General features: G+C 43.0%; 1 protein-coding gene across 5 annotated transcripts in view; it reads right to left on the minus strand.

Moving 5' to 3' along the window:
* The window catches only part of fgfr3 (fibroblast growth factor receptor 3), a 63,319-nt gene that overhangs the window by 12,330 nt on the left and 34,320 nt on the right, over nt 1-16,669 (minus strand). For 4 of the 5 annotated variants that reach the window (XM_069719556.1, XM_069719555.1, XM_069719554.1 and 1 more), the window contains exons 5-8: nt 15,894-16,063; nt 6,426-6,549; nt 6,107-6,297; nt 383-527 (exon numbers count right to left, since the gene is read on the minus strand). In XM_069719556.1, coding sequence (XP_069575657.1) covers nt 383-527; nt 6,107-6,297; nt 6,426-6,549; nt 15,894-16,063 — 630 coding nt within the window. Of the gene's footprint in view, nt 1-382; nt 528-1,806; nt 1,952-6,106; nt 6,298-6,425; nt 6,550-15,893; nt 16,064-16,669 lie in introns of all 5 variants that reach the window. The other variant, XM_069719557.1, reaches the window with a different exon arrangement.

Genomic DNA, 16,669 nt, shown 5'->3' on the forward strand with positions numbered 1-16,669 from the left:
TCCCCGGGGAGGTAATTATTGTCTTGAACAGCGAACATAGAAATGTCTTTAAATTTCCGCGTGTAGCCTCGAGACGTTTAAACGATCTGCTCTGATTAAAAAGTGTCTTCAATTGAAGGGATGGATTACACGTTCGGTTGGCTCAATCAGAGGGGAGACGACAGTTACTTATACCGTGTTAACAAGTCACAATCTATGATGATGCATGACAATTAGCTTTGAAAAATGAATGGCAAAGATTGTACTACTGAGCAAAACATGAAAAAAAGAAAAGAAAAGTGCAGCAGCAATTACAGTTCAATGGAGTTTAAAACATTTTAAGATGATGTAGGTGGAAGAACTGGCCGACAAAGAGACCTGTAAAAACTGAAGAGGAATATACCTGGAAGCACCGTCAGCCAAGCAGAGTGGTAAGCATAGCCGATAGAGTTCCCTGCCAGACAAGTGTACTCGCCCGCATCCTCAAAAGACACATTGGTCAAGAAGAGAACCTCTAGCTCCTTATCTGTAGTGTTAATGCCGGCCGTCTGTGGAGGATGAGAGATGGAGGAGGGAGGAGGGAAAGAGAGAGGAGAGGAGAGATATCATGAGCCCAAAGCTTCTCAGAGGAAACACCAAAATAAAACCCCGAAGGAAAAGAAAAGGTCGGCCATGCTGCTTTTGTTTCTGCTGACAGCAGCGCCACCACCACCACCTGAAAACACCCAAGCAGCACCGTCACCACGCTGCGGAGGAAGCTGGTTGGTTCAACCCAAGACCACAGGCAGCTTTTCATACAAATCCACTTGTATCTTTGAGATACTTGCATTCATGTCAAGAATTTCTACCACTTGCAGAAGCACTTGACTTTAAACTGAACCAGCGTACAGTTTACCTGACGTCAAAGCAAACCAGATCCCTTCAACGCAAGCTCTAATCTGCAAAAATCTCGATGAGTCAACATTTTCTTTGTTTTTAGACCTTCTGTAGTTTAAGATGAAGTGTTTTATGGCAGAATAGTTGACACAGAAAAGTCTACTTGTGCTTTTTGATCCATTTTTCTTCCAGGAGTGCCTCAAGGATCTAGTCTGGGTCCTCCAAGCTTTGTAAAAACATTTCCCAACGTTGTTTGATTATAGAACCAAATTTACATGAAAATGTCAGTCCACTAATACAATATATTATTAACAAAGCATCAGTGCTGTTGTGGTTCTCATCCTTTAACTAGTCTTTGCTGTGATGACCAGTCGGGGAGTGTGTTGCAAAGCCGCTGTTTAATGTGTAGCATTTGTTCTCCAGGCCTCGGTAATGAACATCGACATCCAGACCCAGTTATGAATCAAGAGTCCTGCTGCACACTTTCATATAAAAGCACATTAATATAGCAGGAGAATGCACTCCCAGGGAAATCAATACAGGTATATGTGTGTGGGGGCTTTTATATTTATGTGTGTGTGTTTGTGTAAAGGTGGTTCCTGGGTGTGCGACGGTGAGACTTTACCATAATTAACTGTGCAATGTTGCGTTTGTTATTGATCAGGGAGGAAGACAAAGTGGCACCGGGAGTTAAAATGGATGACAGCGACTAGCTCGCAAAATGTAAGCAGTTGAACCCAGCAGGAGGAGTGTTTGTGTGTGTGTGTGTGTGTGTGTGTGTGTGTGTGTGTGTGTGTGTGTGTGTGTGTGTGTGTGTGTGTGTGTGTGTGTGTGTGTGTGTCATATTAGCGAGCCAGCGAGCCGATCAAACCCACAACCCAGGAGGAACGCTGCAGAGAAAGAGGAGGCGCAGCAGAGGAAGGCGGTCGCGTATCAGAGCTCAGGATTTACCTGCTCTGTGCATCTTAAGCCAGAAAGCGTTTTCCGACTTGCCTACAAAGTTGGAGGCGCGACACCAGTACTTCCCGGCATCGCTCTCTGTCACGTTGGACAGTTTCAACTTACTGTGGGCCTCCGTGTGTTTACTGACAACACTCTGTAAGGAGGGGAAAATTGAGAGGCACAGTGAGGCCTTCACAGGTCCTGCATGACGAACACATCGTGACAACATATAATGCAAACGGAGAGGCAGGAAGGAAGGTGAAGTACTGCAACAAATTCATATCAAACTGATTACAGGCATCATAAAAGTAGACTTTATAATAGAATAGTTGCATATTAGATTGTGGCTGAGAGTACATCTAATAAGAAAAGAAATGTACATTGCTAGTTATCGTTTACTGTTTACTGTTTGTGTTGAAACCTGCTTTCCTTCTTTTTATTTGAGTAAATGTCAAAATAAAGTCGAATAATCCTCTGTTGAAGTAATGTTTTTACATTTCTTGCTGCTATCTTTGCTTTTATGTTTCTGTTTGAGTACAAATCAAACAAATGAGTTACAACTTATTAATTGCCAACTTTTAAAGAAACTAGTACATTTATTTTACAACTTTAGAGACAGCTACGGTTGCAGTTTTCTCCCCTGCTTCCAGTCTTGATGCTAAGCTAAGCTAATTCTTGGCTCTAGCTGCACTGTAACACAGACATGAGAGTGATACATTGAAATGTGTTTGTGAGATTAAAAGCACAACCTGTAAAATCACAAACACACAACAACACACACGCTGTACACAGTAAGACACGCTGTCTGTTGGTAGATTAAAGGCAATTACAGTGTGTCAATCTTCCTGAAGTGTTTGCGTTAACACACATTGCACACACTGCCGCTGAATAATTAAACGGGTTAAAGCACATAAAGGAGAAAACATATCATGTTTTATAGCTGCTTAATAAACATCCAGGGCTCGGCTCCAGACGCCCCCCCCCCGGCCCCGCCCTCCCACAGGGTGAGTCGCTTAGTGTTAAATTTTTTTCCAGGCATCAAAAGAGCGATTAAAAAATAAAAAAATAAAAAAAAATATGACCATGACACCCCCCCCCCCCATCCTTAGCTGGGTTTTAACTCCTACAGTATATGCCACACATGAGAGAGCATATCACGTCTGAATGAACTGTGGTGGGCCTGACAGAGGGGGGGAGAGAGAGAGAGAGAGAGAGAGAGAGAGAGAGAGAGAGAGAGAGAGAGAGAGGCACACACAAATCTCAGTAAATACTGTTTCAATTATGCGGTAGTCGAAAATAGAGCGTGGAGCCGCGGTCTGGGCTGTCAGGCTTTCTTTCCCCCCTTCTCTCTCCCCTTTTCTTTCTTTCTTTCTTTCTGTTGGCCTGTGTTTCTCCTCCTTTTACTCTCCCTCCTTTATCTCTTTTATTCTATCCCTTTCTTCTCTTCATCTGTCGCCACCTTCTCAGACTTCTTTGGAAAACTCACAAACTGATCTTTTCCGTGAAGGTTGTGACGGCAATCGGATCTACTAACACATCCTTATTAACACTTCCAGCATTCAAGTCTGAATAAAAGGCCAACACATAGTAAAAATAAACAGACATTAAAAAGGCGCCTTGTTCTGCTCTCTTTGAACACTGTAATAAATTTGACATTTAATTATAACTTCTTTTGCACAAAGAACATAAAATTGTATGCTCAGTCCGATTCATGACTTGAGAATGCACCACTTTAAAAAATGACATCTCAACATTTAACCAGTGAGCTTCATATTTAATTTACAGATATGTAAGTGGTATCGATCTTCTCATCGAACTCGCAGCAAAAACAAGCCTGTCAATCAAACAGACACGCCCCCAAAAACACTGCTTTTTGAGGCTTATTTTCTAATTAATGACGGATTATTCTCAGATGGACCGCCAGAAAACAAATAAGAAGAAGTGACTTGAGCTAACAACACCGAAATAACTAAACTAATAAATTGTATTGACTTAGAATTTCATGAGAGACGTTGAATGGGAGTCTGTGGAGCCGGAAGCTTTTTGGTGCCGACCTCTGGTGGCACTTGGTGGTATTGCAGCTTACGGTATTTCCGCATCCTTCGCTCTCATGAAAGTTATTATTTGAGACTTCAGCTGCAAAATAATCCATTATTTATGCAGCCTGGGAGCTCCTCTACACCCGCATTGTTACTTTCAACTCATTGCTGAATAAAATTAAGTTTGAAAGTCAAAAATCCATCACCTCCAGAAATAGTCTGAAAAGGACTTCTTTCTCCGTCTCCTGTCACTCTCCTTCGTCTCTCAGCTAAATTTCTATCTCTTGCTCCCTTTTTTCTTGTCTCAATTTCATATCTTATTTCCTCCTTTCTATCTTTCTTTCTTTCTCTCTCCTGTCTGTCTCCCTGCTTGCCTCGCGAACTCCCTTCTCACCCTCCATCTTAACCCACCGCTGTCACACATTCTCCCTCTCCCTCTCTCCCTGCTGACTTTGCCCTTCCTTGTGTTCCTCAACTCATTTTTTCCATGGCTTTTTTGTGTGCCTCTTCTCTCTTTCCTCCCTCCTCCTCCTTCTCCTTCCTCCTCCTCCTCCTCAAACCACGCGACGCAGCACATCTGACGGCAGCGGCGGTTAACAGAGCCCGTCTCTCTCCCTGCGTTGCCGCCACCACAGCAGTTAACTTAGTCCAAACCAGATGTTTGTTTTATTCTCTCTCTCCCCTCTCTCTCTCTAGAGGCAGAAAAAAAAGGGGGATGTGGGGGGGTGAAGCCAAATGAGAAAGCAAAAAGCCCTCTCAGTTTTTTGCTGTGGGAGTCTTCCTCTCTTCACCCCGAATCAAAAAGCATGCCTCTCCGTGGGTTTAGGGTGTTGTCCTCTCTCTCTCTCGGTGAGGAATGTTTTCTGCTCTATTCTTGAACACCAATGCTGCGTGGGGGGGTGGGGGGAGGGGTGGGGGTGGAGGGGGGTGGGGGGGAACGGGACCTCCTAAGACTATCTGACACCTTCCCCGCTGCGTTTATTTAACCTTCATTTCACCAGGGAGCGTTCAGGGTTGACAAATCAAACAAAGAGCGGCATCGGAGGAACCACAAAGGCTGCAGACAAACAATATGGGAGCAAATATAACTCAAAAATGAATCAAAAAAATTTGAATATCAGTGATTATTGTATAATGTACTCTTTCATAGTCTTGCATGCTACTTTATGTATAATTGTAGTAACACATCTGGCCAATCAGCAAGAAAAGGCATCATTGATTTGAGGTTGGCCCCCTAGTGTGGCAGGTAGATTATGACCTTTAAGGTGCAGATGTGCTTTTGTCAGGGTGTTATCTGTGATTTAATCAGTAAAATATTTAGTTTTTCTGACATTTTCTCCTAAAGTTTAATTAAATCTGGAGATGTACTGGAGTTCAGAGAAGAAGATACCATATAAGAGGCCCAAGAAGAAGACTGCTGATTGTCAGGACAACATGGAGCATGATTTTTTTTTTTTTAATGAAAATATACATTTTATAATGCAACAAGGAGAAACTTCTTGTTGATTGTCAGTCTGTTAAATACTGACTAAAACAATAAAAACATGATTACTTGCATCAACTTTAATCTCCTTTTCAGTAGCTAAACAAATTAGAATCTTGCAATTTGGCTTTAATAGTATGACCCAAGATAAATGATCGAATTTGATTTAATAATCAATTTCTGTCTGAACATGCATGTATTTGCACTCTAATATCTGCTTACTTCTAAAATGCCCTGTTTAATTTCATGGCTGATTGGTTGGTGGAACTACTGGTTAAATATAACTGGTTGGTAGTTAGTTTATTATAGCAATAAGAATACATTTAGGCTGGTAAAAGATTCACAGTGTTGGCAATCAGTGGATATAATCCTGCGTTGATCTCTAATTTAGTTCCTTTGGAAGAAGGTTCGACAGCAAGAAAACGGAAACATCTTGACGGAAAAAACTAAAATACACCTTTAATTATAATCACTAGAATAAAGGGTTAAATGCATCACATATGAACAGAAACCTGCACGGTGACATCATTAGGTTCCTCAGTGTACATAACATGCTGTAAGGTGCAGGTGAGGTTTCTGTTCCCATAATGAAGGTTTAGTGTTGGAGGAATGAACTCTGAGTAGTTATACGCCGTAGTGAGGAGAGCCTGTGGGCCCCGCAGACCTCCCTACTGTAAGAGCTCATTAAACAAGACATTTAGGAGAGATTAATTATGAGCAGAATGATCCCAGGCTGCGATCGGCTCCAGGCGCTGAGACCCGGACTAATTAGAAAACGTGAACCCACCTTCAGGATGTTGACGTAGGGAACGCCGTCGGGGCCGTAGCGGCTGCCGTTCACCTCGATGTGTTTGAGCCACTGGATGTGCGGCTGGGCGTCGCTGTACACCTTACAGTGGAACTCCACGTCGCTGCCCACCACCACTGTCTGATTGGCCGGCAGGCCCGCCTGGAGGATGGGCCGGTGAGGTGACCGCTCTGAGGAAAGAGAAGCATCGGCACAAGTCATGCATGGGAATAATGTGCCGGAGGAGACGCAGATATGATGTGGTGCATGATGTTTGCATGATTATTTATTCATAGTTGACATAAAAGTGAACGTTTACCGAGCACATCCAGCTGGTAGGTGTGGGAGATGGTGCCGTACTTGTTCTGCACCACACAGGTGTAGTTCCCCCGGTCTGACGGCACGGCGCTCTCCATCACCAAGCTCCACTGCTGGTGTCTCAGCTGGGGGAGAAGGACGGACAAAAGAATATTTAATATATGTCATTACAACACATCCAAACAGTGAGCATACGGAGCGTATTTTGAAGAAATCTTCGGGGGAATTTGGTATCATACAGACAAGAAACACACAAGTACTCATTTAGTTCTGTATAATCCTATTTGTGATGACAGGCTTGTTTATAGAGACCAAATTTACAAGCTGGTCTCCGAGGATTCTGTATCATCTGTTTATAATGGAAGCAGAAGAAACGTGAAGCAGAAATTGTACAAAATGTATGTAAATTCAACGGCCCATTCTTAAACTGACAAATTCTCTTTTAACGGACACATCATCCTCCTATTTATACAAATGGGCCGAGTTAAAACCCTCCTCCAGTGTCACATCTGCTGCTTCCTTTGAGCGTATTTTGTGCAGGGCATGTTTACCGGGGGCAAAACAACATCTGAAATTATATTAAAACTTGATGCAGAACAGACGTGACAAGTTGAAAACCATCTTTTTGACGTGGTGTAAATGTCTGGATGGTAAATTGTTGTGTGTGGCAGCAGAGAGCAGGTGACTGGTGCACACTTTGGATCATATTTCAGAAGAACATTTTTTTTTAAAACTTTTTTACAAGATATAAGTAGAAATTTGACGGGATTGCTTTGCAAATATGAGCAATGATGGCAAAAATACTCGAAACAGAATGGCAAAAAGCCCCAAAATGTTTGAGCAATCACTTAAACTAATTGAAATAATGATACAAAGAAGATATGGGGTTATTTTCATAAGCGAGCGCTCAGTAAAGTCTCTTAAAAGTGTTTTCTTCTCTGCCTGCAGACAGGATTTTTCTTGCACCTCTGAATTTGGTTCCACCGTGCCACTCAAGTTCAATCCATCCCTGGAGAGTTGCGGGGTAAGATTCTGCGGAGTAATTCAAACCAGGTGTGTGTCTGAATGGCGGCAGCAGACAGATACTAACTTGACAGATTCAGAAGCTGCTCGGGGGAGAGGAGGAGTGGGGGGGAATCTGCTCTGCATCAGCAGGCGGAGTCTCCACGGGCCAACGGGGGCCGACCTGCTCGGTTTAAGTGGAAACGTGAACTCCTCGGAAAGAAGGTCAGAATTACTAACGACGGTAGCGAGTGATGTCAACGAAGAGGCTTTTCAGGGTGGAACACTTCACATCACCTGCGTCGGAAAATGTGCCGACCCAGAGGAGGTTTTCTTTCACAAACATTTAACCCCACGCGTTCGGTTCGGGTGACCGGCCAGCCATTCATAGAAGCTTTATGTATATTTGTAGGTGGAGGATCACGCGCTCCTCGCCCCCTCCTCCGTTCAACCAACACCATACACTTCTCCAATCTTGGAGGCGCACGCGGAAAATTATGTACCAGTGTAAATATTATGCCTCAGTGTGCTTCTTGCAGTTGCGTGGTAACGAGCGGGCGGCCCGCTCAACGCTGGCAAATGCTGTTTTTTTTTTTTTTTTCAGAGCTGCCGGCTCCACCCCGTCTACCCCTCTTAGAGCCTGGGAGTCAAACTGAAGTCAATGGCTGCTCTCATGAGCAGATGAGTGACGCCTTGTGCTGCGGTCGCCGGGCCCGAAGCTGAGCAGAGAGGAGGAGGAGGGGGGAGGAGGGAAAAAAAGAAAAGAAGAAAAGATGGCGACACGAGAGGATGGAAGCTAAAAGGTGGTAAAATATGAGCTGGAGTTGATGCTCAGAAGCCAAGACCACCTACAGAATCATTTTTATTCTAGTCTTGATTTCATAAGACATTCAATGATATCCAGGCAAAGTACATTTACTTCTGTTCTCTACTTCGTTGGTACTTTGAAGTTCAAACTTTTATTTTGAAAACTGCAAATTTCTGAATAGGAATATCAACAAAACAAGGTGAAAGATTTTAGGAGTTTATTTTCCAAGTTAGACTGAAGCTTATAATAATGGATACTCTTTAATTCGCTGTGTTGAGGAGCACGATTCAACTGTACTTCTGGTGTTTACTGTACAGCTTTGTTGCATTTTCTTTGTAACATTTGAGAAAAAAAGAAACCAAATTAAACCTAAGTGACAAGGAGAAAGTATATTTACTTTTGCTCAAACATGTGTAACATTTCAATGAAGACATAATGATACATAAAATGGGACTATGATTCAGAAGTTTACAACAAAGGAACATGATATATATATATAACTATCACAGTCACTTAAAGTCATCAGCTGGCTTATAATTTGTTACTCAAGTGTATGAAACCATTAAAAACCATTTCAGGAACCGTTTTAGTGTGATGAAATTTGAACTCCGTTAGTATCAAATAATCCATCCTTCTAAGTGTTGACTGTTTACACTGTAAACGAAGTTCATGTTAAAACAACTCAATGTAAAAGTTGAATTTTACTCATCATTGGATTAATGTTTTAAATCCAACTAAAGTTCAGGTTTAACTACAGAAATAAAAAAAAAGTCCCTTTCACTCCATTTGAGAGTGTGTTCAATGGTCTAACATGTACACTCAAATGAAGTTGATTTAAACTCACAGAGTTTATTCTTATCTTTACTTGCCCTGTTTCATCCGCTAGTAGCTGTTGTTGCTTTGCAGAGTCTGATTTTACATTTAGCTGGAAACATTACGACTGCTAGTCTTTCTTTTATCTACCAACACTGCAGTTATAGCTGATTAAATCGTGGATATCTTTACATTTTCAAATGCAACACTTGAACTAAATTCCTTGCTTATGATATATATTAACGTTGACTCTACTTGAGTTTCCCTCCGCCTTTCTATTGGCACATTTCATTATTTCTCTACATACACACCACTTGCTTTTATTACCATGTTACGCTGGCTAACCCCCGCTGAACCTGCAGCATTAGTCCCCAAACGTGATAATCCCATCCATTCCAATCATGCCAGATTCCAACCAGAATTAAATTATTAAGCAGCTTACGTTAGAGTCATACGAGGCTTTAAAGGTTTTAGGGCTTTGGCTGTGGACGTACAGAACGGCGCGAGCCATGGGAATGGACAGGCGGGTTACACTGCAAAAAGTGTAAGAGTCTACGAAGAGAGCCGCGGAAAGGATTTGGATGAAAGAGGACGGAGGAGCGGGTTAGAAGTTCAGACTTTGTGTCGGAAATATTTTGGGGCAACGTAATCGGCTTTATTTTAAGATATTTCTGTTTGCTTCACAGAGCTTGCCATGGAAAACAGTGAAGTTACCTCATCCCTCTGGCAGATTCTTTCACTTACTTTAATCAAAACAAGAATTCAGGACTCCACTTCCAACTCTAACAACCTGTAAAGACGGAAATTTTTTACAGTGTAGTAGTTGTCTGAGAAAATACAGGAAGTTCTTTTCCCTTTATAGTATAAACCCTCCGTCTTCACCTCGCAAAAATAGCCCTGTCAGAACCAGCGGGGCCAGTTACCAGAATTTATGAGTATGTCAGAGCGGCCCACTGGCCTGGATCTGAGCTACCGTCTAATTTGACCCACGGAGAAGGCAGAAAAAGATAGACGCGGCCCCGAGGGCTTGCTATTAGAGCCCGGCAAAGTTTGTGGGTCCGCTGCCCGAGTTTGGCTCTGGAGGACGTTGCATCAACATGGAGGAGAGAACTGTAAAATTGGAATTGGAAAGTTCAAAGCAGAAAAAATGGGTAAGAAAAACCAAATAAATAGAATAATCTGTCTTTTGATAGCCATGGTGTACCTCAGACAGGGCAGGCAAACGAATAACCGCGGCAGGTCTAAAATTAAAAAGAGCCCAAAAATAATCTTGCAAAGTGTAGAAAAAAATTATTCCGTGGCCCTAGACTCACAATCCAGGCTGTGTTAAAATCTGGACTGGAAAAAGAAGGATTTAAAGTGCTTAAAGTCTTAAAAAGTAACAGTGTGGAGCCAGTTTAAGAGCCCTGCCTTGGAAAGCTGTCAAAACAGGGATTGAAAAATCAGCTAAGTTCCGAGTGACCTGGATGGAGCGAAACACAATAATTGCATTGTCAACTTTCGTCCTGCTTGTGCCGCCGTAGTTTAACGTGAACACAATGAAATCCCCCCCCCCCGTCATATACGTGGCAGCGCACAACAGCGCCAGGAGACGCCTCAATGGGCCGAGGACACGCCCACCTCTTGCCACCTCCATCTGATGGCTCAATAGAGGTGACCTTTGACCTTTGAGGCCCTAGCCCTTCCATAAAGGAGCGCGCCGCATTTCATCTGGGAAGGCGCACAATGCTCCGGCACGTCACCCTGCTGGAATTTCATTTTCCATTTTTACAAATGAGCCTCACGTCCTATTCACCGTTTCATTTAGTCTCAACAGACGTAGTGTTTGGTTCTCCGTGGTGCGTTTCAATAGACTTACAAAGAGTTTTTGAGATTGTACTGAATGTGGGGAAGAATATACCGAGAGGATTTTAGCGTACAAACATATACAGATCTGCAGGACCGGACAATCGAATACGGACACTTTGGTACTGAAGCTGCTGATTCAAACCTTCAAGAAAAAAAATGTGTAGTTTGGATTTTCCTCCAGAAATGCATTACTTCCAGGAATGGAGAGCATGTGGAAAAATCATTCAGACCATCATGGGGTATTAACATTGTTCTCTGAAAACCGGACTGACTGATAAAATTCATGCCAGCAGCTCTTAAAAGCAGCGTGACTGACAACCACAATTACCGGGAGGCATTCAAAGAAGTTAAATTACACTAAATACAATACGACAACAGAACAGAATGGGATAGAAGACATTTTTAGTAGCTGTGATCAAGGACGGACTAAAACGGAGATATTTTCTTCATAATACTTCTCCGATACGATCTCCTTTAGTCTATTTCCTTTTCAACTTTTGCTGGTCGGCCCTAAAGTGCCACCTCTGAATGTCTTTATCATAAAGATGCTGGCATAATCTCTACTATCACCTCATAAAAAACACTTAATAGAGCTCCTTTTTTATCCCTTATTATATTGGAAAAAGGCAGAAAGTCCACCTTAATTTCATATTCAGAATTAAAAATGGAGGAGATTATTTTGCTCTTGACACAAACTCAACGTTGACAAATGCTGAAAACAAATGAGTCAATCTGCTTTAAATCCCTGCAGGACTTCGTCACATTTCCTGTAAAGTCTCGAAGCAAATGCTGAAACTATTTCGATCTTTTTACATTTCGCAAGAAAGAAAAAAGACGATGAATCTACTTGTTAAAATAGCTCCAGTCTTTAAGGAACAAAGGAGAACGCAGTGCATCCTTAGAAAAAGCCCACTTTCATCCTCTCCAGTGTGAAGACAGGTGGTGTTTTTTTTTGTCGGTGGGTAATGGACCTTAATGGCCCGCTCAGTCGGCATCTTTCTCTCTCACTCCTGCAGATCTGAAGCCACTTAGACTAGATGACAAAACTGGCTGGTGGGAAGTACAGACTGGAGAGGACTCCACTGTGCTGATCAGCACGAATCAGTTAGCGGAGTCACACACACACACACACACACACACACACACACACACACACACACACACACACACACACACACACACACACACACACACACACACACACACACACACACACACACAGCCCTGAGAGACGTGTGACAAAACCGACCCATCACCCGTCAAAAGACCCCCCCCCCCAAAAAAAAATCTGCCACGGTCGTGATTTATTCAGACAAAATTAACCACGGCTGTCAAATGAGAAACGATCTCAATATGGACGCAGGAGGACGACGGGCTTCACCTTGAAGACCCGGTCGGAGGAATAGAGTCTTTAGAAGTCCATTGTCAGGCTGTCAGGGACTCAGAGTCGGCCGTCTACCCCGCGACCCCGCCGGATGAACTCATCACAGGCTGATGGGAGGCGGGGTGACGAGGGCGGTGACACAAGGGGAACTGAATGGGAGGCCGAAAATGTCTGTCATGACATCGAATTGTTGTATTCTGTTTATTATGTGTCTGACGGCACAATGACGATTCAATCTTCAGCTGTTTGAATATTGATCGACTTTTTTTTGTGCTTCTTTTCTCTACTTTTTATAAAGTTATTGGTGATTGACGGAGAAGTTTTTCTCTTAGTGTCTTTAGGGGTCCACTGATGCATTTTTTTTGTTTTCATTTCATGTAGCTTTCACGGCATAATTGCAGTATTTATCAAAAAATATCATAGATAGAGATGGTGGTTAGCATGAGCAGTGTTAGCTACAAAGGAAAGCACAAAGGAAAAAAAGGGTGCTATAGAAAGAATAAAGAAAAGCTCTTATTGCATTTGATTGACAGGTGATTTGTTCACCGCAGAAACACAAAACAACCACGAGCACGTTAGCGGGAACAAAAGAATAGAAAAGGGGCACCTGATGGACGACCATGATCAAAATTAGGTGACAATATAATAGAATTAGGCACATCAGTCAACTTAATTGCTGATAATGTGAATAGATTTTTAGTGCAAATATGTTTCACAGCAAAATGAGTCTTGATGGGAAGATGTTGACATTATCTGCAGTAGTTTATGAAAAAAAGATGCTTAGGGGGAGTTTTTGAAATACATTTTTTAAATAATAAGAGCAGCATGAATGTGTCTCAGTGGACGCTAAAAATCTGTCTGTTTTATGTTTTTTTTGTTTATTTTTACGGATAAAAAGACCAAATTAAAAAAATTCTTGCAGTGGGCAGACTGGTGGTGAGGTCAGCAGAGGTTTTGACATGAGGACGGGGTGAAGCTGTTACCCGTGACACCCCCCCCCCCCCACCGAGGCCTGGCCGTGTCACACACTTGTCTGTCATGATTGTATAGAGGATGACCTCTCCCTTCACCTCCCTGAAGGCCAACAGTGGCCACACAGTGATCGGCTGACTTGATTGTAAAAACGGCTTTGGGACAAGAAAGGAGAGGGAGCGAGTGATAACATCTCGATGAAGACACGAAGAAGAACGTCTTAATAATTACATAACAAGTCCATCACAACAAATTATTCATACGTGTGCAGCGTTTTCCAGCAGGCCTCTTTAACATGATCATTTCATGGGTAATGATTTACAAATCTAAGCTACCTGTTCCAGATCATTTAGGAATATATTTAATGCATTACTCTATTTTTCTGACTGGAATTCAAAGAGCCACATCGATTTTCTTTTGTCAACAAAGTTTATCACAAAAAGTCATGGCGAGGCAGTTCATTTTCTCTGTCAGTGGTCAGAATATGATTATTTTTCAGTGGCAAATACAATATATGGTCAGGAATCTGCTCGTACTTTATACTGACCCCATCCAGCAGAGACCTGAGGAGTGAAGTGGCTTTAAAGCATAAAGGCAGTTGATTATTTAAAGCCAAAACTACCTAGAAGGGAATCCAAATGGTCATTTCTGCATGTAAGTGGTAAAACAAACCTTTCCCTTTGTGATGTAGGTGGACTAGTCCTTTAAAATAAACAATAAACTCGTGCATTAAAAGACATATTTTCTTCATGCTCCTGTTCTGCTTTAAGCTCACAATGCCAGTACAAGGTCAACAAGGATGTCACCTCCTCTCAGAGAGTTTACTGTGAAGAGGCAGCTTTCACTCTCTAATTAGACATTTAAAATCCTTCAGGAGCAAGTGTGCACAAAAAGGCTGCAGGGGGAAAATAAACAGAACAGTAAGCACCGCGCTGGAATGACACAGATTAGACCGACAGCAACGTCTTCATACATCCTCAAAAACACAACGCTGCTGTGCTCCTTAACTCCACACTGGTGAGTCACTTCGTGCAGAACGTGGAATCGCAGGGATCTGAGGGGGAAGTTAAAGATTTGGTGAACAGGTGGAGTAAAAATCGCAGCGTGCTAACAACATAGCTGCTAACTTTATCATCAGCAAACCAAACACATGCAAAGGGTTGGGGGAACGAGTCCAGTCCAGGCTGGAGCGTCCTGAGGGCTGGTGACAGGTGTGTGTGTGTGCGTGTGTGCGTGTGTGTGTGTGTGTGTGTGTGTGTGTGTGTGTGTGTGTGTGTGTGTGTGTGTGTGTGTGTGTGTGTGTGTGTGTGTGTGTGAGAGAGTGTCTCTCAAGAGTGGGGACAGAGGGAGGGAGACAACTGCTGTTGGTCTGCTGGGAGCAGATGTTGGAGATCTCCGTAAACTGTTAATAGCTGCAGGATCTCATTACATTTAACCCTTTAAAGGCCAAAGCACCACTGGGGATGAATCGTCTCTCGCAGCCCGACACATGTTTACTCCGCTGAAACTGGAAGATGCAACTTCAGTTTGACAGAAAACTATTTAAATGGCAACTTTAGATGTTTTTTTTTTTGTTTTTTTTACACAGGCTGAGGTTTCTGCTGTATTTATACGTGACATTTAGTTAAAGCCAGAATGAGAAACTTCGAAAAGATTTCCTTTTAGAAATATATTAAATTTAAGAAATTATACTCATTCTTTCTCCATTCAAAACACTACTATGCTTGATTGCCTTTTAACAAAGCCTAAATCATACAAAATTGAAAATAACTTTGAAATATGGTCACTTTTAAAGAATTTAAAGTATTTTTTGCACTAGTTTTGTTCCAAAACTCTGTAAACGACAGTAAATAAAACTGCCTCCCGTCATCATGACTTTATTATAAAGACTGAGAAGGAGACAAATAAGACGCAGCAAAGAATTCACATCTCCGGGCATCATTTCTGAATGTACGTGCCATTAACTTGAAGTTTATTTTGAACCAAAACACACGTTTCGACTGTTTGAATTCCGATCTTCTTACCACACCGCGTTCGTCTTTTAATCCCGGCAGCTCGGGGCCGTTAAAGCAACACAAAAGTAAACCGAGCCCTGTTACTTTAAAGCAGCGCCATTCCACACGAGAGCTCGCTGTTCGGAGCCAATCTGATGACAAAACTGAGCACAACAGCTGTTTGCTGCGCCGCGTTACTGTCAACACGCGAGCACGCATGTATCCGTGCGCTGCTCTGATTTCAGCACGGCAGTTCCGCCCTCCAAATTTATTGTGGGCGGCTAAGTCGAGGCTGAGAGCCGTGCGTTTGCTCGCCGTGTTTCCTGACCTTTATTTATCGTGAGAAGGTTCGTCGAGCGCGAGTCTCTTTCAGCGCTCCGCTTCACACTTGTCCAGTTATAGAAATTCACACCGGGGAGCATCGCAACACAGTTATGGACACACAGCAGCTCCGCAGACACCGGCGGGGGGCGGTTGGGGGAGAGGGGGGGGGGGATTAAAATGCCTTGCTAAAAGGCACTTTGACGGGAGCTCAAGGAAAAGCAGAACATGACCTCCTCCTGGCGCGGTTATTGGCGCCGGTGTGAAGATTTGGATCCATAAATCACAGCCTCTAACCTTTAGGTGCTAACATGTCATGCCGCTCACCTTGATGCCTCCCATCCGCTGCTCTCCCTTGAACTCTTTGCCGTTCTTCAGCCAGTGGATGGTCGGCGTCGGTTTCCCGGACGCGGCGCAGCGGAACTTGACGGTGTTGGCTGCAGGGACGGCGAGGAGCTTCTTGTCCATCCGGTCGGGCCGGGTCCAAGATGGCGCCTCTGTTGGTAGAATACAAAAAAAAGATGTTGTGTCAGCCATGGAAAATCAAATTAAACAAATGAAAATATGTGCTGATCGAGGTGTGAACTTTGACCCTTAAACGACATTTAAGGTCATTTTCGTGTCGTTCTGCAAGGACACGCCTCTCTCTTATCCAAACAGATCTGTCCTTTGTTTTTTCCATTTTCTGCTGCATTCTTAGATCATAGACAAAAACAAATTGTTGGGGAAATACCCTGCAGGAATTTATAGTTACATGTTTTTTTGCAATTGCAAAAAGATGGCACAGATGGGATGGCTTGCTCCTCTGCCCCGATCTGAAAGTGGCTCATCTTGGATGAGTTACGTACTTCCTGGGAACAGATGTGAGGTCGTGGTTTCACGAGAGGGCTCTTCCCTCAGAGTACCTGCACGGTTTACGAACACTCACTTCAAAGTTTCTGAATACGAGTTTAAGAAAGTGGGAGAGTTGCTGCTGGTGGCTGTTTACCGGCTGCTGTATGTGAAGCCCACCCTGCCGTCCACAGAGGTGTAAAACACAGTTTGACGGATGTTGAAAAGGAAGCAAAACGAAGCATCACGAGCACCGAGGAGCATCATCTTCT

This window comes from Brachyistius frenatus, unplaced genomic scaffold (assembly GCF_029030835.1).
Source record: "Brachyistius frenatus isolate BFR_SWC_R1_liver_20210118 unplaced genomic scaffold, ASM2903083v1 Contig_217, whole genome shotgun sequence".
Classification (NCBI taxonomy): Eukaryota; Metazoa; Chordata; class Actinopteri; family Embiotocidae; genus Brachyistius; species Brachyistius frenatus.